This window comes from Achroia grisella, unplaced genomic scaffold, assembly GCF_030625045.1.
Source record: "Achroia grisella isolate CSIRO2021 unplaced genomic scaffold, CSIRO_AGI_Agris_v1 utg503, whole genome shotgun sequence".
NCBI lineage: Eukaryota > Metazoa > Arthropoda > Insecta > Lepidoptera > Pyralidae > Achroia > Achroia grisella.
In genome coordinates this window covers 687,748-711,671 of record NW_026712898.1, presented here as the reverse complement: position 1 = coordinate 711,671, position 23,924 = coordinate 687,748, and the positions used below count along the sequence as shown (strand labels likewise).

General features: G+C 33.3%; 2 protein-coding genes across 3 annotated transcripts in view; one reads left to right on the top strand and one right to left on the bottom strand.

The window, feature by feature from the left end:
• LOC131846179 (U7 snRNA-associated Sm-like protein LSm11) overlaps positions 1-14,865 on the top strand; it is a 39,820-nt gene extending 24,955 nt beyond the window's left edge. Inside the window, exons 3-4 of the mRNA XM_059195422.1 lie at positions 9,465-9,612; positions 14,169-14,865. Of these exons, the coding sequence (XP_059051405.1) occupies positions 9,465-9,612; positions 14,169-14,326 (306 nt within the window). The 3' untranslated portion in view covers positions 14,327-14,865. The remainder of the gene's footprint in view (positions 1-9,464; positions 9,613-14,168) is intronic.
• The window catches only part of LOC131846178 (ecdysone-induced protein 74EF), a 276,899-nt gene that overhangs the window by 206,431 nt on the left and 46,544 nt on the right, over positions 1-23,924 (bottom strand). For both annotated transcript variants that reach the window (XM_059195419.1, XM_059195420.1), the window contains exon 2: positions 8,399-8,488. The gene's annotated coding sequence lies outside the window, so the exon portion shown is untranslated. The remainder of the gene's footprint in view (positions 1-8,398; positions 8,489-23,924) is intronic.

The following is a 23,924-nucleotide window of genomic DNA, read 5'->3' as shown; positions in this document are numbered from 1 at the left end:
CTGTAGATTATTACGTCATACACAGAAAGGTCTTAATAGACAAATTGATATCTTGTCTATTATCTATGCTGCGATAGAGTTGTCTCATGAAATTATACAAGTAGCAAACATCTTTCAATAGACAATCGATTGCTATCGTTCTCATGTGAAAGAACGGCACAGCAACATCTGCTGTCTTAGTCTAACTCATGTCGATGGTCATTTGTCTAGTATCTCAGAAGAATATTAGATTGGTATTGGTACCTGTGCAACTCTAGATGTGATATAAATCTTTCGACTAAAAATAATGTTTGTATGTAGGTTATATATGTATAAAATATTTTCCTTAGATGTCTATTAATTACATTGGCTATTGTAGATTTGATATTAGAGCAAGTGTATTTAAAACTAACGATTATAATTAGTACAGCTATTACTATTATACTAGTAGATAGGTTATTTCATATACAGAAACTTAAAATTAAATTTTAAACAATTCACAATTTATTTGATGTTATTTTGTTCCCTAAGTATAATCTTACTAATGTTCTAGACGCGAAAGTTTATGAGTATAGATGGATAGATGGTTTCATAATAATAATAATAATAATAAACTAATAACTTCCGTTGTAATTATCCTTATTATTATATCGCCCACTGGAGTGATCCCAAAATTATTGCATTCTTCATTACATCAACTGGAATTAAGGAAATTTAGCTACATTGAACTACAGAAATTCACTGTATTAGATACTTGTTCAATAGTTAGAAAATTTTTAAACAGTCCTATAAACAATTGTTAGGGAAAATACTCTCTGCTACCAAAAGTTAGGGAAAGTACTATGTATATATAGGGAAAAATATGTGGAAACGTCTGTCATGTACCTGTATGGTTCTGCGGATTTCTTGGGCTTCAGGGTCTCGAAGGTATCTTCGCTAGCTTTCCAGTTTCACAGTAGGTTTAACACAGTTCTAATTTATTTTAATTCACAACACAATGCGCGCGCGCGACAAGGCCGCTTTTTGAACAAGATTTTGAACAACAATATTTAAAAATACTATTACTATAAAAATACTATATTTAAAAATATTTAATAATTAAATAAAATAATACAATTGTGTAAGCATGTGACTTGGTGATATATCACTATAAAATAACCGATATATTTATTGTGAAACTGTGGAATTAATAATAGTAATACGCCGGTTTCTCTTCCTCGCGCCCTGAACCCCGGCCGACTGTGCTTCTGCCGGGGGTAAGTTGCCATCTCCTCTCCTTAAGAGGGGAGATGAGATGTTTTTAAGTTTAAAAAAAAATAAAAAAAATATTTCATTAACCAAGATGTTTTACGTAGTTTTATATATCAACAATCACATATTCTTATTTATATATTTCCTTAAACCGTCGTAAATTCATAGCGCTGACAATGTTATCTGATTGAACAGAGATTAAGTGCGTAGCGGTTTCTATGTTGATTGTCGCATGCCTAATCCTTGTTGTTAATTAAATATAAGTAATTCAATATTTATTTAAAAGAGCAACACACAAGTTTCTTGCTTATTCCTCTTGTGATGACTGCATTCCGAATAAGCGGTAGAATAAAAAAACTTGACTATTCAAAAGTGCTTATATTAAGTTTATTTGAATAAAGATTATTTCTATTTCTATTTCTATTTCTATTTCCGTGGCCGGGATCTCCTTGTAAGCATAATTAAATAATTGTGATTGGAGATCACGCTAATCTACGGTTATTTATGAGTTGTGATTACAGATGGTATTTCTATCGTTTCTAACACAAGTTTCGTATTAGATAGCGCTTATCGCGCTTACAGCGCTATCTAATTGACCAGGGTTTACTTACAACCTTACTAATGTTATAAACGTAGACGTTTGTGACTGTAAATAAATGGATCTATGTTTGTCAATCTTTCACGCAAACACTACTGAATATATTTTAATGAACCTAATATAATATAGCTTCTACATCAGAATAACACACGAGCTATGAATTTCATGCGTGTAAAACCGTGGACACAGCTAGTTTATATCAAATCAAATCAAATCAAATCAAATCAAATTTATTTGCACTAAACATAGGTTTACATTGGTTGTTATTGTAATATAATGTCCCATTATGTTTTGCCTCATTAGGCATGCAAAATATTAAATATTATTTAATTATTAAATCAATTGTCATCAGAGAATTATAAATACATATTATTATTATTACACTATTATTAATTTAAAAACTCGTTTACGGAGTAAAAACATTTGTCGAGTAACCAACTATTTAATTTATATGTCTTATATCTATATAATATTATCTATATAATAATATATATAGTCCTTATTATGAAATATTATTATATAATATAACATTCAATGTCATCTGTCCGTCCTTGCTATTGTTAAATCACTATACGTAATCCTATATTTAGATATGTATGAATTATGCATATTTATGACCTTAATATATTTTATGAAATACCTCAAGGTAATAATAAAAATAAGATTTATTTGACAAGATCATGCCTTCTTTTTAGTGTAGGACAAACGAGCTTGTGGCTCACCTGTGATAGAGATATTGAGTGGGTTACATATATAGCAGTAAATATAATTTACTTTGGTTCTGATCGCAGTTGCACGTTAGATACAAACTGTTACTTAGCAACAATACTTATTTTAAATGTGATGGATTATACTTTTTCTTTTTAAATCAAAGTGCCTAATAACCTGATGGTAAATGATTACTGCCGCCTATGAGCACCCGTAACACCAGGGGAATTGCAAGAGCGTTGTCGGCCTTTTAAGAAGGAATAAGCTGTTCTTGAAGGTTTCAATATCGTATCGGTTCGGAAATAGCATTGCTAGAAGTTGATTCTACTTATATCAGACAATTTTCATTATATACTATAGTAGACTATACAATTTTTTTTTCGGACTACTCTAATGCTGCTTGCCGCAGCTGGCCTTTACAGCCTCACCGGACGATAGGGGGCGAGTGCAGATGGCACTCCAAACCAAGGAAGGACTTATGGAGCGGCTGAAGGCCAACTCCTACCTGACGGATACGCTATAAAACTAAGGTAAACAAGGTACAGTGGGACTAGCATTATAATGTTATGATAGAAGTCCCTAAATAAATGTACGATAAAAAATACAAAGCCAAAATCCTCGATATCTTCGATGTACAAGTCGCTTATATGTTGGCTGTTATTACACGCGAGCAATATCATGGGATATTGGTTATAAGGTATACTTAAAAAGAAATAAAACAATGACAATTTTGAAGCTTATTGATATTATAAACGCGAAGGTTTTTGAGTATGGATGTTTGTTACTCTTTCACGCAAAAACTAATGAACGGATTTTGATGAAACTTTATAGTAATGTAGCTTATGCATCAGAATAACATGTAGGCTATAAAGTTCACGCGGATGAAGCCGCGGGCAAGTGCAAGTGATATATAATTCCTTTTACTAAAGTATAACGCACGAGTGAAATAAAAACTAAAATGAAAAAGCAGACCTTGATGTTCTAACGCCTTCGGAGGCCCTAAACCTTGCAACAAGTAGTACCCAACCAAGGGCTGGTAATGGTAATAACAGGGCCGCATGCGTACTGTGTACCACAGTACATGCAGTTGCAACTCGACAAGGAAAATTTGTAGTCGAAGGAAAATATATCGATGCAGAACAAATAACCTTTATAATCCATCATCCTGTTTTGATGGCCGTGATAATTTAATGAGAGCTGAGATTTGAAGATCATTATTTGGTACTAGGCACAATAGAGATTTGTAATTGGATGTGGTTTACAAAGAAAAAAGCTTGAGGATTATTTGAGTCTAAATTTACAAAAGAATTTAGATTTTATAATGTCGTCTGCAATGTTTTTGCTATATTATTAGTAACTGGCTGTGCACGCAGTTTCACTGCATGAAATTTCTAGCCTATGTGTTTTTGAATTGTGTTGTTGAATGTTATTTCAAATCCAACTCGCTATAGCTATTCAACTAGCTGTGCCTGCGGTTTCAACGGCATAAATTTTGGAGTCTATATGTTATTCTGATGTATAAGCTAATCTATATTACTTGTAGTGTTGTTCTATAGTAAAGTGTCATCAAAATCGGTTGAGTAGTTTTTGCGTGAAAGAGTAACAAACTTCCATCCATCTATCTATCCGTCCATACTCATAAACTTTCGCGTTTATAATATTAGAAAAATAATAATATCCCTGGAAAAATCACACAGCACCATCTAGTCCCAAGCTAAGCAGAGCTAGTGTTGTGGATACTAGACAACTAATAACTATACTATATAGAAAACACCCAGATACAAAGAGTCATATTCATGAATACAAAATTTATACCGTGCCAGGAATCGAACCTGCGACCGCCATATGCTAGATCGCCGCGGTCGTCATTATTATAGATGATTCATTACGTACATTGCAATGCTTATAATAAATGCTCTGTATCGCTTTTTAACTAACCCTCTTGTTATCAATTCCCACTCTTAAGTCATTTAATGGATTTGGCCCTGCACGCCATTACTACTACAAGTATATCCCAATCATACACTCAAAGATTCTCTTGGCCTTATTCAACTGATAAAGGTCAATTTTGAAGGAACATATTATCAATGTCCTTTATAGATTTACTCTCATGAACATCTAACGTTAATGGTCGTGCTTGTACTTTGGAGAGAAATTAATATGCTAGATTAGCTAGATGAGTCTAGCTGAGTAATAAAGATATAGATTTGGCTTATCAAAAGTGCCTGTAGTAGTAACCTACATGAATAAACATTTCATTTTTAGATTTTAAAGAATTCCCAATATAGATCCCGAAAAGTTAACGCATAACCTTAATTTAGATTGATCAGTGCGATTTATCTGTTGGATTCAAATTAGGACATGATGCGATCAATTGAGTTCGACCGGCTGAGTCATTTCTTTAAATGTACATAATCTTAAACATCATCCTATAGTACGATTTAACAGTATTAAAGACGCAAAGATTATAGGCGTTCAATGCTAGATCTAGATCTTAACCCAACAAAATTCCCCCGCAGATCAGAAGATCGTATCGCTCATAGACACTTCTAATATTGCCCAATTTCTGATCTTCAAATCTCGCATTGGAATCACGATCGAAGCCTTTACCTTGTGATCTGTTCATGGTTGCAACCTTCAGACTCTTACGAAACCGACCGTTTTTCCTTCCGTTCGATACTTTACAATAGTATCTCGGTAATTGTTATGCTCACTGGCTCACTGTAATTGGATGTAATATCATACGTAAATGCATAAGCAAAAACGAGTAATGCTATAATACAGGGAGGTCATAAACATTAAAAATGTTTTGGTTCTACAAATTAATTAAGGTCATTTCCACTTGTTTATTCCAACGTGGTAATAGTAAGCTCTTTCTGTTATGAGGAGAAATTGGGCCCAGTGCTTTATTAGCCAAAATCAAGACCAATCTTAAAATTCAAATCCAAATGAAACTTCTTACGTCCGTATTTTTAATCTTTCAATTTGCCGCCGCTGTCTGGACGGTTATAGCTTAAATTACGTAAAGGATTTTAATACAGCAATTGATAGAGTGATTCAAGAGGAAGGTTTATATATATAATACATGCGTGTAATAGTATAGAACAAGCCGAGAAGTTCAAAGATTTATAATGCATCCATGCGAAGCTGGAACGTATCGCTAGTTCTTTATAAACTGACCATTCTCAATATGTTAGTGGATCCGTTATCTGTGGAATTTGTAAGATTTTCAATCACGTTATTATTTTAAGTAACACAATCGTTTTCCGCATTTCTTTGTTCTACTCAATCTGCTACACTTTAAGATAAACAGACCAGTCATGGCCGGAGACATTTGGCTCCGAGATACCAAGGCGAAGGGCGCTGGGCACGGTCCAGTTACATTATATTACGCAACAACAATGCTATTTATATTCTTCATTTGCGGTTTCATGGTATTGGCCAAGGGATCCCCTGGCAAGATGTTGTCGTAGAGTTGATCATGATCAATTCTACGAATGTATGAATGATGTATTTAGTATTTATTAAGATATATATGTATTCGGTTATTGAAAAGTATTTTGTTTCAATACCAACTTAGCTATTCCTTATAGTCTATAAGAATACCCATCTATATTTATTCTAGATAATTTAAAATGATTAAATATTTTCAGCTTCTGATAGGACATTAACGAATTTATTTTATTATGAACATAATTACAGAACTTCTTATAAAATACATTACTAAGACTCTATCAAAGTTACATACCAATAAATGTTTACAACATAACATATTGAATACCTAAATTAATTAGTAATTAATTTTTAACGAACGTACATTACTACAATTGCATCATTAAAACAATTTTATTTTCAATGACACGTGGAGCCGTTCGTTTCTGGTGAACATTATTTAGCAATATTGTCAAACTTTGGTCTTCGAGTTACTTCCTTAACTCAAGGCAAATTAGAAGATCCATGGACTCGTAACAAACGGGAGAAAGAAGATTTTGACTAAGGGCGATACTCCTAAGTGTTAGATTTAATTTATTAGATTAGTGATGTTTAATTATGACATATGTATTTCCATGTGTACAATTACGTAAATATGGTCCATCTAGTAAACGAAATGAGTTCTTCATATATTTACCACGATAGGCTAACCGATTCGATTTCATACTTATTAACATCTTCCACTGGTGACCCCTAGATTATATCTGTTTTATCATGTTCATAAAATACTAAAATTTACAGTTACCTTCAAAATAATATTAGTAAGATAAATAAATGATGCAATAAAAGCAAACAATGAAATGCGTTTTCCCACAAACAAAACAATATAGTAATCAACAGAAGTCCTCGCCGATGAAAAGGACAAGTTCAAAGGGAAAATGAAGGACTAGACAAAGTAATAGCGATGACGTGGGAACTGCATAGTAGGAAGAGCATTGATGCAAGCAATTTAGCAATCGTAGCGAGGACAGTAGACAGCAACAAGCGGTGACAGGTGGTAGGGATATCACGCCCACCGCTAGCAGCGCTTGTTATTAATACGCGATTGTTATTTTCAAACCACATCAAAAACAATGCACTCAATTTTATATATTCTTTTTGCAGCCGTCGAATAAGTTGTCTAACTTAATTTAAAGGATAATTTATGGAATTAGATTTAATTTTGCCGTCTATTTCATTACTTAATGGATTTATATTATTTTGTTTATTTCCGCTGCTATTAGCATTGTGAAACCACAAATTTTCAATGCTGATAATCGACCACCTCTACTGGAGGAGTCATAAGCTTCGTACCAACCAGACTCCAGATCCCAGGCGACCTAAACGGACCAATTAAAATAATACAAAGTACTTTATGACATTGTATTTTTGTTGTATAGTTTTTGGGGTATCCTTGTGATGACAAGCAGTAGTTACATATTCATTTTCTCTAAAATGTACATCAACTCGTATGGAGATTTGCCATTGATCGAAATCCGTTGCTTTTGTTAAACTCTTCAAATAACAAATTCCTGGTTTTACAAAACCTATGGGCTGAAGATTGTATACTTTAGAGTTCTTCTGTATTTAACAATGACTGCAAATAATTGTAATCCTCACGAATTGTAGTACCTACAGTTGTCTTGTTTTACAAAATTTTCTATATTTGGTGTTGTATATCTAATCTTCGGTTATACCATATCTGGTAAAGCAATATTGTAAGCAGGCATGACGTAAGCGTTAAATACGAGCGTTACAGTGTCCTCACAAGCTTCGACCTTGCAGTCCAGAACAACTTTCCATCCGGAAGTGCGAGTGGCGCCATTTTGCCACCACTGTCCTTTGACCTTATTTGGTCAAGAGTCGGGGTTTAAAGGTAATACAACTGTTCTGACACTAGGTTACGTGGAGATCAATGGCCCAAGACCAGTTTCCCTTGACAGAACTTTCGAGATATCTTCCTTTAATATGTCGCAGATCGAAGGCGCCTTTCCGACCGGATTATTTTCGTTTCTGTACAGATTTGTTTTTAGCAGAGACATACACGCTTCTCTGTAAAGAAGTGAAATGATTTGGACCCGATCAGAAATGCGCCTTATGCATGTATTATTGAATCATTTGGTCCATGGAGTTATAACGCCAAATTGGTGTTTAGGATACGGTCTACATCAACAAATTAAATTTAAACTTTTCTGACTTCGTCTATGTCTTTGCTGACCTCTGAAGCCGCAGAACCAATTTTGATTGGACTTTCACTCCCAAATAAGTTATGTTATAAGGAGTTACTTAAGTTACTTTATGTGACAAATTCTATTTATATAACTAAAAGAAAAGTAATTCCACGAGGAAAAAAGGAAACTAAATTATAAAAATATATAAAAAGAAACATACCGATAGGATAATTTGTAGAATATTGCTATATACTGGAAGGCTGAGTTGTATTTGAACACATTAGGTGAGGACTGTCCTGACACTGCACATCTGTAACAAACAATAATAGATATAAATAATAATAATAACAACCCTGGACAATATAGTCTATTCAGTCCCAAGCTAAGCAGAGCTAGTGTTATAGGTACTAGATAACTGAAACAAATACTTAGATATTTATTGTAAATACATACATATTATACATAGAAAACACCCAGACCGATACAAACAGTCATACTCATGAATACAAATGTTTGTATTGTGCGAGGTATCGAACCCGCGACCAACGGAAGTAAAATGTGCTAAATCTTTAATGTCATAAAACTTTGTTCTCATTAAGCCATTCACAAAAATACTTAATAAATAATTTTAAATAAATTACAAGTCATTGTTTTTAGAGATGAAGTGCGTAGCGGTTTCTATGTTGATTGTCGCTTGCCTAATCCTTGTTAATGTAAATCTAATTAAAACAATATTTATTTAAAAGAGCAACACTCAAGTTTCTTGCTCATTCTTCTTGTGTTGAATCTGCATTCCGAATGAGAGATAGAATAAAAAAATGTGACTATTCAAACGTGCTTATATTAAGTTTATTTGAATAAAGATTATTTCTATTTATTTCATTATGAATTCTGTTGTATTTTTATAATTCTTACGTACATACATAAACATTGTTGAAACCACAAGGTGTACGAAGTTTTTTTGGTTTTATTGGTTGGTTTCAATCTGGGCACAAAAATAAAATAAATAATAAAATAATAATAGATATGATATTTCAATAAAACCAAATTACAGCGAGATCCAATTATTGTACAGCGCCATCTACTGACGTTGCGTGCAAAGAATATTATTTTATTTTGAAATATTCTAATTTTAAATTTATTTGAATAAAGAATTTCATGTTCTAATTTTTATTTTTATTTTATTTATGATAGGATTTTATCATATTTTCATTTTAAATTTATTTGAATAAAGAATTTTCTATTCTATTATTCTAATTTTAAATTTAATTATTTTGTTATGATAGATAATAACCCGCAATGCGACTGGAGTGAGAGGGGTGCTGCATGCAAACCTCATAGCCTTCGACAAGCAGTGGAACCTGGCTCTGTCTGATGTACTAGAAATTTGGAAGCGCAAAGCACCGCGAAAAAGGAAAATACCTCCAGGCATGGGTATGAGAAGCCTATTTCTATTTTATTTGTTACTAGCTGTACCCGCGACTCCGTCCGCGTGGAATTTAACTATTTAATAAAAGTAGCCTAAGTTACTCCTTATTACATCAGCTATCTGCCAATAAAAGTCCCATCAAAATCGGTCCAGCCATTTCCAGAGATTAGCCGAAACAAACAGACAGACTGATAAAAATTGTAAAAAATGTTATTTTGGTGTATGTACTGTATTTATATTCATATGCATGTAGTAAAAAACGGTTACTTTAATATTACAAACAGACACTCCAATTTTATTTATATGTATAGAAGTGTACTAAACGCGAAAGTTTAAAAAAAAAGGATTGTCTTTAATTTCAAATGCTTTTACAAATGTAGCCCTTTTCTATTGTTGTTAACTCTATCTATATTCACGGTCAGTCACTTACATTGTAGACAGAATCTCTTGTTAAGTTGACATTTATTCTTTTTTTTTCGATTCAATAGCGTAATAAATGATTATTGTTTAAAATTAGAGAAATATTTAAACAAACTTTATATTGACAGTCCCAGTGGTCTAGTGGTTTAGTACACCGTCTTGCTTCCGACGGTCGCGGGTTCGATTCCTCGCACGGCACAAACATTTGTATTCATAAGTATGATTGTTTGTATAAGTCTGGGTGTTTTCTATGTATTTGTGTATCAGTTGTCTAGTACACATAACACAAGCTCTGCTTATCGTTGGACTAGACGCTGTGTTAATTGTCCAGGGTTATTTATTGAAATGTGTATGTTTTTTTTATAATCTTTTACGGTTCTGGATACAAGTCTTTTTGAGTCGAATCTCAACAAGTTGCAATACAAAAGACAAAGTCAATATCATTTGTAAGCTCCTAAAATAAATTATGATTAATACACTGAAGTATGAATTAATTACTCAGAGGAAAATAATTTGTTCTATTTTTGATATTGTATCAAAAATATTTGGATAATTATTGACGTCGACAATTTGCACAGTTGGCAATAGAGCGGCGTTGTGACGCGGGAGACATTTTGTTTATGGTACCTAACCATTTTTTTTTATTAATTCTGCATATGGCCGCACTAACTATAGGTAAGTACCTATAGTTAGTGCGAATAATACATAAATAATCAAGTGATTATTTATGTATTTTTTTATTGATGACTAGTTACTCGTTACGGCTTCACCTGGGTGTACATGTATTATACATATAAACCTATCTCTTGGATCGCTCTATCTATTAAAAAAAAAATCCGTTGCGTAGTTTTAAACATTTAAGCGGACGGACAGACAGCGACAGCGACTTTGTTTTATACTATGTAATAATAATGACAATGGAATAGTACATCTGTCTGCGGTGCACCGCGCTGCACTATTTGTTTAGGAGATGATAATGGAATGGTGCACCCGCCTGCGCTAACGGTTTACGCTGGCGGGGCACCAGTGGAGGATGATAAGATGAGCATGAGGTCAGGTCAGTTAGCCCATCGTGACAAATTCACCGGATATTAATTGTCCTATTTTTGAAAGTGCCCGTTACGACCATGAACAAGTGTGCCGAATGCATAAAATTGACTCCCCCTACAAGTTGACCAGTATCATTACGAAGCCGGAAACTCTGACTTCTTATGATGCACTTGCTAAAACAATAGTGAATAATTTAAAAAAGATAAATAACACATAAGACTATAAATGCGTAAATACATAAAATATAATATTATAGACGACCTCGGTGGTCTAGCGGTCTAGCATACCGCTTTACGACCGATGGTCGCGGGTTCGATTCCTCGCACGGCACAAACATTTGTATTCACGAGTATGATTGTTTGTATCGGTCTGGGTATTTTCTATGTATAATATGTATGTATTTAGGAAAAAAAAAATATCTATGTATTTGTATCAGTTGTCTAGGACCCATAACACAAGCTTTAGCTAGCTTAATTTGGGTCTAGATGGCGCTGTGTGAATTGTCCTGAGATTATTATTATTATTATTATTATATATGTATATATAAACATAAACTATTTATTATATAAATAATGTAAATATGTATATGTGTGTCATCTATTTAAATATATATGATAAACACCTAGTGAAACACAACTAGCCCTACAGAAACTTCTGCTGTATCAAATCGCAGCTGAAGTCAATACATGTTAATAAAAAAAAAAATAATAATAATGTCAGTGAAACAAATAAAATAAATAAAAATTCACCGGGTATTTATCACGATGGTTTTCAGGGAGAACCGCGTGGAGGTCAACCTGACATGGTACATTGTTAGCAATGGGATCATCAGTACACATTACTAACAATCCAATTCCTCCCCGCTGCACTATTAATCTATGGCCCCTTAGCTTGAGATTAGATGGCGATGTGCGAATTGTCTATGGTTATCATTATAACCACTAAAATGTCCAGACTTGTGGCGGCGTGGAGGGCCGGGTCATTGGGCTCCCTAAAATATGGTCGACCGCAATGGTGGCTGGCTCATACGTCATACTCGTGAACGGGTGCTGCTTGTATGGACTGATCTGCTCTAATCGATGATGATGATGAATTGTTTAACCGGTTGTTGTATATTGAATGTTTTTTCTATTTTATTATTTCATTGAATTAGTGCTAATTGGTGGTTTGTATTCACACACTTAAACTTAAATTGTAAGTAAGAATAAATTATTTAAAAGAGCAACACACAAGTTTCTTGCTTGTTCTTGTGATGAGACAGCATTCCGAATGAGCGGTAGATTAAAAAAAAATGTTATGACTATTCAAAAGTGCTTCAATGTAAGTTTATTTGAATAAATGATTTTCTATTCTATTCTATTCTATTCTATTGTTTTAAACAAGCAGACGAGATCGCAGGAAGTAGCTCGTAACGTATTAAACATGATAAGGTAGTTTCATACCAGAGTCTGTTATAAGTCTGCCTGAAAAAAGGTTTCAATGTCATTTAAAACAATTCCTTTGCAAAAAAGCTTACTATAATATTGAAGAATTCGTTAACGATAATAATGTTTTTATAGAAAAACTTTAAATCCATAGCACTGACAATATTATCTGATTGCACTAATAATTAGTGCGTAGCGATTTCTATGTTGATAATCGCATGCCTCTTACTTGTTATACTGTAATTATTTATATAAAAGAAACATCTATTCAAAAGAGCAACACACAAGTTTCTTGCTCATTCTTCTTGTGATGAATCTGCATTCCGAATGAGTGGTAGAATCAATATATGACTATTCAAAAGCGCTTGTAATGAGTTTATTTGAATAAAGATTATTTCTATTTTTATTTCAATAACAATACGTGTAACAATAGAATACTAGTGTACTAAAATAAATTGTAAATTGTATTTTGTATTTAGAACTAAATGTATTGTTCTATTTTTAAAATTGTATATATATTGACAGTCTCGTTGGTCTAGTGGCGTAGCATACCGCTTTACTAACCGATGGTCGCGGGTTCGATTCCTCCACGGTACAAACATTAGTATGCATGAGCATAACTGTTTGTATCGGTCTGGTGTTATCTATGTATAATATGTATTTATTTACAAACAAAAATATCCATCTATTTATCTCACATATCTAGTACCCATATATATATATATGTGTATGTATGTGAGGTCAGCCAGTGCGTCGCCAATTTGTACAGTTGGCACCAGTTTTTCGGTTGGAAACCGGCTGTTATGACGTAGTGATACTATGTACTATATATATATATATATATATATGTATATGTATACAGATGTACCGCCTTCCTATATATTTGGCCAATGATTGGCCGGTACAAAACGCCTTCCGGTGTTAATTCCGACATATGTACACATTGTTTTATATTGTGCATTTAAACTTAAACAAATTTAAGTGTCTTTTTGTAATTTCAAATTAACAGCTTATCACTAACTGCATGAAAGTACCCCATCGATCGATCCCCGTCCAATTCAAACGGGGATTGAATTCACGACGGCCTGAGCCCAAGTTCGAACCCCTAGCGGTGCCCTCAGACTAGTCGTATCCGTCAGGCGGGAGTTGCCATTCAGCCGCTCCATAAGTCCTTCCTTGGTTTGGAGTGCCATCTGCTCTCGCCCTCTATCATTCGATGAAGCTGTAAAGGCCAGCTGCAGATAACAGCATTCGAGTAGTCCGAAAAATTTGTAAACGTATCTAAGGTACTTGCATCAAAAAATCTCTTAAACAACTAGTCCGATTTTGACGGGACATTCCATGCGGTCGACTTAACATGGTACATTTCTAACAATGATGACCTCTGTAACTGAAAAGTCAATTTTCAGTATAAAAAAAACGTCTATCGTATGAACAATCCAAGAATAGAATAGAAAATCATTAATTGAAATAAACTTACATTGAAGCACTTTTGAATAGTCATCACATTTTTTTACATCTACGGCTCAGTCGGAAAGCTGTCTCATCACGAGAAGAATGAACATGAAACTTGCGTGTTGCTCTTTTAAATAAGACATTATAAGACCCTAACAAGAAACCCCTCTTTTAAATGTAGCTATAGATAATTTGGTGATGTAACTTGACAGGTGTGCCAGTTGCCAAGGGTTCTGCTGCAGCTATATCACCAGTCCCCAGGATAACAGAGACACCAGTGGGCGGTGGACTGTGGGAATGTACCAGGCATATACCCCAACTCGTCGTCCGTGGAGAGCACATCGTGCTGATCAATGTTGTGGAACGGTGATAGGACATTGGACGGAAGGTGGTCTAGCGATTTAGCACACGCTTTGTTACCGATGTTCGCAGGTTCGATTCCTTACACGGTATAAACATTTGTATTCATGAGTGTTTGTATCGGTCTGGGTGTTTTCTGTATATAATATGTATGCAAAAAATCTAAGTATTTATGAGTTATATAGTATCTTAAGTAAAGAAAACAAATTGTAAATACTTACATAATAAATAAAAGAAACATCCAGACCGATATAAAAGATGATACTCATGAAAACAAATGTTTTTACCGTGCGGCCATCGAACCCGCGACCATCGGCTCTAGGGGGGCGTGCTATACCGCTAGACCACCGAGGCTCCACTGAATATGGCTGAAAGTCAATTTCCTTCAGGATTCAGTGGACCGCGAACTTATATATTCTTACACAGGTAATTTTAAGAAATAGTTACAATAATGTATTACCAACACGTTTGTGTTAAAAAAGAATAATTTGACATTGATTTGACAAATGTTGACAATCACCTGTCAAAATCACCTGTCAAAATGAGCACGGTTTTTATGTGTGAATGAGTGTAGTTATTTCGAGCGTAGTTTTGTATATTCTCTATTATTGCGCGTAGTATTTCTTAGAGTTTTTATCTTTGAAATATTATCTTAGAAATAGTTAATTCTTTATCAAATAAATTTAATATAAACACTTTTTAAATACTCTTATTTATTTTTAATTTTCCACTCATTCGAAAGGCAGACTCATTATAAGAAGAACGAGCAAGAAACTTGTGTGTTGCTCTTATAAATAATCGTTGTTCTAAGTAAATACACGTTAACAAGGAAAAGGCAATACCATAAAAATCGCACTCATTCTTTGGACAATCATATAATATTGTCAGCGCTATGTAGTATAATAACATAATCATCACATTATTTACAGTTTATTCATACTTTATATATTTTGATAAAGAGCTCGAAGTTTAATATTTATGTAATTTTTTAGTAATAAGTATAGTAAAGTAAGGAGCCAACAGAATATCAGCGCTGCAAAGTTATCTGCAGCATTATGCTGAGTTGACTGCCTTTTCACTTTTGCTTCCACCTACATTTCTTTTATTAATTCGTGTTTTTTCTGTATCTCATGTATGTCATGTGTCAGTAATTGTGAATAAAGAATTTATCTATCTATCTATATATGAAGTTTATTTTTTAATAAATGGGATAAGGAAGAAGCAGATGATATGAATTTTAATTAAATTTTTTCTACAAAAACATTATAGTTATTTATAAACTCATAAATTTTGTAATAAGCTTTATTTCTAAAGAAACTAAGTTATAAAACATTTGAATCTTTATCTGATCTATGATCTTTGAAATATTATCTCATAGATTGAATAGAGAGACAGATAGAGTTTTCTCTCTCTTTTAGTTTGTTGTAAAACATTCCGCAGTTTCCATAAAATGAATTACTCTAAGACTACAGCATGGGGTTTTTCAAGGGGTTTTTCAAGAAGGAATCACCCCTGGTGTTTCAGGCATCCATAGGCTACGGTAACCGATTACCATCAGATGGGCCGTATTGTTGTTTGTCAACGTCGTAGTATAAAAAATAACATTAGTTAAACGAGTGTCTATGTCTGATATTTATTTTATAGGTTATATTTAATATTGTATTAAAAACAATATTAGTCGTAAGTATTTTATAAGTACTGCTATCTCTAAATCGTCCAAAATAACATAGTATTATGATATGATAAACATACAACATATATATAGTAATGTATGTATTTTGGCATACACTGCGATCACATATAATACATAGATAAGAAACTATTTAATGTAGATAGATAGTGAGATTAGATAATACGTTTATGAGACAAGTGACCTATATTTATAGACGCTAGTGCTATGCACAATTCACTTACAGAAATATTTGCGAATTGATATAATATATATATGTTAAATAAAATAAATCAAATTGCAAAACGTACCTCATTTCCTGTAATTTCACTGCATTATGGTTTATATATAAAAAAACGAATAGTTTTTATTTCGGACTACTCTAATGCTGTAGGCCGCAGCTGGCCTTTACAGCTTCACCGGACGTTAGGGGGTGAGTGCAGATGGCACTCCAAACCCGCGGAAGGACTTATGGAGCGGCGGAAGGCCAACTCCTGCCTGACGGATACGACTTTAGTCTGAGGGCACCACTAGGGGTTCGAACCTCGGCTCAGGCCGTCGTAATATCGATCCCCGTTTGAATTGGACGGGGGATCGATCGGAGGGGATTTATTATTAGTATAAAAAATTGTTTGTATATCGATCTGTTGTTATTATTAAGTTTAAGTCATTTTATTTACTTGCTTTTACTACTATATATACTATTATATGTTAACAAACCGCCTTACCTCCGATGGTCGCGGGTTCGATTCCTCGCACGGCATGAACATTTGTATTCAAGAGTGTGACTGTTTGTATCGGTCTGGGTGTTTTACTCTGTATAATATGTATGAAAAAATATATCTATGTATTTGTAACAGTTATCTAGTACCCATAACACAAGCTGTAGCTAGCTTAACTTGGGTCTAGATGGCGCTGTGTGTGAATTGTCCTGAGATTATTATTATTGTTACTTTGGTTCTTGTAAAATTTTATATTAAAATACTTTACTGTTTTTTTTTTTTAATTGTAGGAACTGTTTTCTGCTAATGTAATGCAGCTGATTGTTGTATGAAATCGAGTGATTAAAAGTTTTATGATTATGAACTTTTTGACGGTTGCAGCTGTGATACAGCTTTTGTATGTAAATAAAATAAATAACTGGAAAATAAGAAGGATAGTATCCGATTATTTTTATATAAAAATAGTATTATATTAAATATGAAATAAAATATTTTGTGTGGTTTTATTTTGTCGTATGATTTTTGTTTATACTAGTGTATATATATATAAAATATGTTGTAAAGAGCAAAGATTTTAATATTTGCAAATGTGTATTAATGCGTCACAAAAAGACAGACACATTTCTAGAATTAGGATTAAAATGGTCTATTCTATAATTTCTAGAATATTAACACATCAACATAGACAATCTTGATTCAAAATATCTTTATTCGTGTAGGTCTTATGATATGTCAAATCTACCGTCAGTTCGGAATGATTCCGAGATGAGAAGAACTGACAAGAAACTCAGCTCGTATTCTCTTCAAATAAATGTTGTACATGTTTACTATAATATAGATTCATTATAAATTAACAATAACAATAAGCACCCATCCACGAGTATGACGGATGATATGTTAGTAACACATTATTTAAAACCCCATCAAAATCCGTTCACATGTACAGTAACAGTTCACCATCAGACGGGCCGTATGCAACACTACTATTGTACAAAAAAATCTAGAACGTACTGCTGTCGACGCGTGTTGCTATGTGAATTTGGGAGATGAATGAGATTCCTATATATAAATTAGCTGGAAGACAATGTCCGGCGGGGCGACGCCCCCTGGCGGGATAACAATGTTACTACGTCACGAGTACATACTCACAATAGAAATGGAATCATCTGATAATACTAGCATTTACCCGCGACTAGGCCCGCACTAACTTTCATCCCGCATATCACCCCCTTTTATCAAAGGTAGAGTTTTAAAAGTCGTTAGCATGGCTATACTAGTTTTTATATGATAATGGAATGGTGCACCCGCCTGCGCTAACGGTTTACACTGGCGGGGCACCAGTGGAGGATAAGATGAGGGTGAAGTGAGATCAGTTAGAACATTGTGGTAAATTCACAATGGTTTTATCACGGTGGTTTACAGGAACCAGGTGGAGGTCAACCTGACACGGTACATTGCTAGCATTTGTAATTCGGAAGTACACTCTGATACATCGTTAAATTGTTATTTTTTTTAAAAATAAACATAAATGAAATTTAAATTGTGATCTTAATTTAATTTAAATAGTAATTTCTAAAAAATAAAACGAAAATTCAAATTTGGAAGCAAGAATTTCGGAAGCAGACATTTCTTCGTTGCATTGTTATTTATTTTAGAAATAAAAATAAGTGAAATTTAAATTTCGAATTATGGAGGCAGACACAGCTACGACTTTTAAATGTTACTTCTTTTAATAAATAAAAAACAAAATTCGAATTTTTAATTCGGAAGTAGAGTCTGATAAGCGTTTAATTGTAATTTATGATAAAAAATAAAAAAAATATTCGAATTTGGAATTATGGAGCCTTAAACAGATACGTCTTTTAAATGTAATTTCTTTTAATGAATAAAGAAACAAATTTCAAATTTGGAATTGGAAGACGTTGCAGTAACCTCATTATAATTATTGCTTATTAAAAAATTCAAAATTCGAATTTGGTCTTGGAAGAGTAATCAAATTTCTATTGTTGATTCTTAAAAAAAAACAATTCGAATTTGGAAAACGCAGTGACCAGTGCCAGTCGTGGCGTGGCGGTGGCGAGCGGCGGCCGAGGTCGACGCACGGTCGTCGGCGGTCACCACTCGGCCGCGGGATCGACGCCCGCGGCACCCCGCATGAAAATGGGAAAACAATTGTTTCAAACAATGCGTACACTCGCGCTTCCGTGTTAGGGCGTGAGCTTCTTGTAATAGGTTATGGGCCTTGTACTTTATGTAACGTAGGCTCATTACGTTAGTTTTTCTAGTACGAGCTAGTTTTTATAGTAAACACCAAAAAGAGCTAATAATAATAATAATAATAATATATTTATTTTTCTCCACAAAATCATACATATTATAGAGTGCTGCAGAGCCTTTGAGGCATGTAAAATTCTATGCAAAAATACAGATTTGTGGAGAACTGGTGCTTGTACTAGGTATCCTAAAAACCTGTATCACGGGTCACCAGGTCCCCCCACTAGATCTTACATGCTAAAATTTATATGTAGGTACATTAGATGAAGGCTATGGCTACTATATTTAATGATACAGAGAATTAAAGCTATTAATTAAGTTACTAAATGTAAATGCAGGTTTGATTTGATATTTTCTCATATCAAATCAAATATCATTATTCATATAGGTCTATTACAGACTCGTATATGTCAAATCTACCGTCAGTTCGGAGTGCTTTCGAGCTAAGAAACTCAGCTCTTATTCTTTTCAAATGTGCTTAGACATGTTTACAAATAGGCAGATTTATTTTTAAATTGAATGAGTGAGAATATAATGTAGTAGTATATTCCATTGGAATTTTGTCAAAAGGAAAATAGGTTCATCAGTGGCCGTAATCCGAAATAGACATCAAATCTGCAACTACATGAATTAATATTATTTTAGTTACAAATATATATTGTTTATTTAATGTATATCCAATATATGTAACACTAGCTACTCGCCCCGGCTTCGCACGGGTGTACATGTATTATGTATATAAAACTTCCTTTTGAATCACTCTATCTATTAAAATCCGTTGCATAGTTTTAAAGATTTAAGCATACATAGGGACGGACAGACAGCGACAGCGACTTTGTTTTATACTATGTAATGATAATGATATAATATTTTATGTATAATATATATGTAATTATGAAAATATGTGTAATATAATATATATATCCTACAGTGGAAACTTCTGTTAAAAAAACTTCCGCTTATATACATATATATAAGCGGAATATATACATACAAAAAACTGCGACAAAAATAAAAGAAAACAGAATCAGCTCTTTCATATCAGTTACACAGGTTTATTTAAACCTCGATTTCACATTTTAAAATGATGTAAGGTTTAAGTTTATGTTTTATATCACCCTAACTGTAGTCAACACAAACGTTTACTTAACTGTAGTAAATAATGTTAACGCGAGATAAACTAAACAGTTTAGTAATCGCGACTTTCACCATTCTGTTAGTCAGAGGGTGCGTATAAATAGGTGAGTTGCGTAACCTCGGACGATGCACCGAGCAGCCGGCTGCACCGAACTTATAACTGTAGGTTAGCGGATAACTGACGTGAGAAACAGTCAAGTTTAAACTCAAATTAAATTCATACCAAACTGTAGGTTAGCGGTTAACTGAACCTGAAAAATGGTCAAGTTTAAACTCAAATTCATACTAGTTATAGACTGTATAATCATAACGAAGAAATAAATAAATATTTTATGAAAATTCAATAGAAAAATAGGGTGAACTATTTTTTTATGGTTCTTTTTGTAATTGAAGGTTTAATAACGCGTTGGTTCTTTATTTTTTTACATCATACTAAGCGAAATTTGCAGTTTCCAATATGAGTATATTGGGAAGATTAGATATACACGTATATATATGAAAAATGTGTGATGAAGAAACATGGCTGTAGATTTGTTTCTTTGATGAGTATTTCCATCTACAATAGTATACTATAAAATAGTAGACATTCTAAGAAATCTATAATATATACAATAATAATAATAGTAGTCCCTAATAATACAATTTCTAAAGATTCTTTCAGAACCAGTGTTACAAAATGTTGAGTAAACTCAAAATTCTTTCATCTATACGTAGATAATTTATCAGTGAGTAATGCTAATTATATCACATGCAGCGCCACGCGATGAATTATAGTCATTTATGTAGCTGACCTGATGGTAGGTGATTACCGCCCCCCATAAGCACCTGGTGTTATACCAGGGGAATTGCAAGTGCGTTGCCGGCCTTTTAAGAAGGAGCAAGAGCTTAAATAGAAACTTACTTATTTGTATCAGTTGTACCTAAAAGACAAGATCTGCTTAGCTCGGGACTATATGGTACTCTGTGAATTGTCCTGCGATATTATTATAAAATTATTACAAACTAGTTAAACCGCATAACTTCGTCTCCAGCACTCTTACCCAATTTACATAATATCTTTTTAACTTACAGCAGTAATATAAGCTTACATTAGAATACAGTTAAAGCTCTAATTGTTATTCTGATGTATAAACTATATTACTGTAAAGTTTAATGTATGTATATTTGTATATATTTATATATAATACTAGCTTTTACCCGCGGCTTCGTTCGCGTTAATTTATCCTCTTAGAGGTGGAATTTGTCAAAATCCTTTCTTAGGAGACGTCTACGTCATAGTAGCTTTATGCATGCAAAGTCTCAATCCGATCGGTTTAAAATTGACAAAGTTTCATACAAACTTTCATCCCCTATTTTATCCCCTTGGGGGTAGAATTAATCAAAATTCTTTCTTAGTGGATGCCTACGTCATGACATCTACCTGCATGCCAAATTTCAGCGCGATCCGTCCAGTGGTTTGGGCTGTGCGTTGATAGATCACTATGTCAGTCACCTTTGAGTTATATATATTTAGATGTAAGTGTATATAATTAGTGTATTTATTTTATTAAAAAGTAGGTCAATTCCATTAATATATGTACGTATTTATGTGTATTTTTTTATTATAATTCTATTAACCGCATTCAAGTATCTCTGCACATCCCTAAGGTTGACTGGAAGAGAATGCTATAACGAGTGCTGCTTGTAGGGACTGGTCTGCTCTTATCACTACGACTGATTTAATCTTATTGTGTTTTTATATTTGAGCCTAAATAAATTAGTGCTGGTTGGTAGTTTGTATTCACACGTTTCGACTTGTAAAATGTGAACTTACAAGGATTGTTTAAAAGAGCAACACACAAGTTTCTTGCTTATTCTTCTTGTGATGAGACAGCTTTCCGAATAAGCGGTAGATTTAAAAAATGTTGACTATTCAAAAGTGCTTAAATTAAGTTTATTTGAATAAATGATTTTCTATTCTATTCTATAGTATTAAGTACCAATTTTAGTGGTCAATAGAGCAAATAAAAAAATTATATATTTTTTTATCAAAATCCGTTCAATACATATGAATGAGTAACAAACATCCATCCATACTAACAATCTTTCCCGTTTATAACATTAGTAACGGTCAGACAGTAATTTTGTTTGGGAGTACTGAAGGTAATATAAAAAAGTAAATAAATATACACACTAAGCTGTTTAACTCAATACAAAACAACTTGTATACATAAAGCGGTTATAAATGTATTGACATTGGTGTCTACATATAAGGCTAACTGGTCGCAACACTTCCGTCATATAGGTACATACAACATACAATATGTTTTTAAATTATGTATATATGTGGCTATCAATGTCGCCCACTATTCTTTTATTTTTTCAGCCTTGGTCGTCTGAACTGTTATATATACACTTTATTTATTTACAACAAGCTACTCGCCCCGGCTTCGCCCGGGCGTACATGTAGTATACATATAAACCTTTCTCTTGAATCACTCTATCTATTAAAAAAAAATCGCTTGAAAATCCGTTGCGTAGTTTTAAAAATTTAAGCATACATAGAGACGGGCAGACAGCGACAGCGACTTTTTTTTATACTATGTAATGATGTATTGCACTTAAATTTAGTTCGTACTTTGAACTGAAAGTACGAACGTAAGTAAGTAGGTAAGAACGGTTGTAGAGCAGTGGTGGGAAAGGACAAATCTATAATTTTACCTAACATAGGTAGGTAGGTAAATTAGTCTTCAAAAATACTTGCAAATATACTATAGTTTGTTCACGATTTTTATTTACAAGAAATGGCAATAAGATAAAGATGAAGTACAAGTGACGCTTTATCGACTGTTCACAATTAACATATATTATTAAGAAATGGAATAGTACATCTTAGTCTTACATGAAATTTCTAATATATTCTTCATTTTCACAATATAAATTATTTATTTTAACAAATATAATTCATATACAATAGCATACTTAACACCTTTTAGCATTAGTTAATAAACGGTCTTATTTTCATGGTATATCACGGTGAATAGATCTTGTTGTCATTCGTCTACTATTTATATTAAATTACACGTTAGTTAAAAAAAAATCTGTTAACAAAATCTCTAACAAAAAAGTTGTACTTTTTTTTTTATCTAAATTTCCTCTTGAATCAAAAATGCATTTCGTAGTTTTAAAGATTTAAGCATACCTAGAGACGGACCGACAGCGGTAGCGACTTTGTTTTATACTATATATATATATGTATCTATTGAAGATATATGACTATATCTAGGCTTAGTCGTAAAGAGTTTATTAAGGCAAAGGAAAAAATCTTGAAGCTATAAATTGGTCACCTGACCGTAGTTAATATGACGGTTATAAAAATAACTTTTAAATTTTCCACTTTTCGGGAAAGATGTTCAGTTTCGCAAACACTAAGGTTTCCGGCTTTAAAACTACTATATTACTGATCGTAATGAAAATGGCACAATTTCGTACACGTATACGCAGCACACGCAAATAATCAGCCACACATAGATAGTCCACTAATTGATCAAGTGTTTAACTGGGATCAACGGCCGCGGTGTGCGCGGGCGCATTTCGCTTTACTCTTTTTGTATTCGTTCTTGCATCTAACTTGGGATTGGCTTGACCCATTTACTGCAAATAGACGCAGCTACAGCCCGTCCTGTAGCTGGACGAGACGGACAGAGCAGCAGGGCTGCCAACACTAAAAATTTTCGCCTTGTACAGAAAACGGAAAAAATCTCGTCTATATACTGCTTTATCTTTTAAATTTATCGCATAATGTACGTAATTAGGATATTTATTTA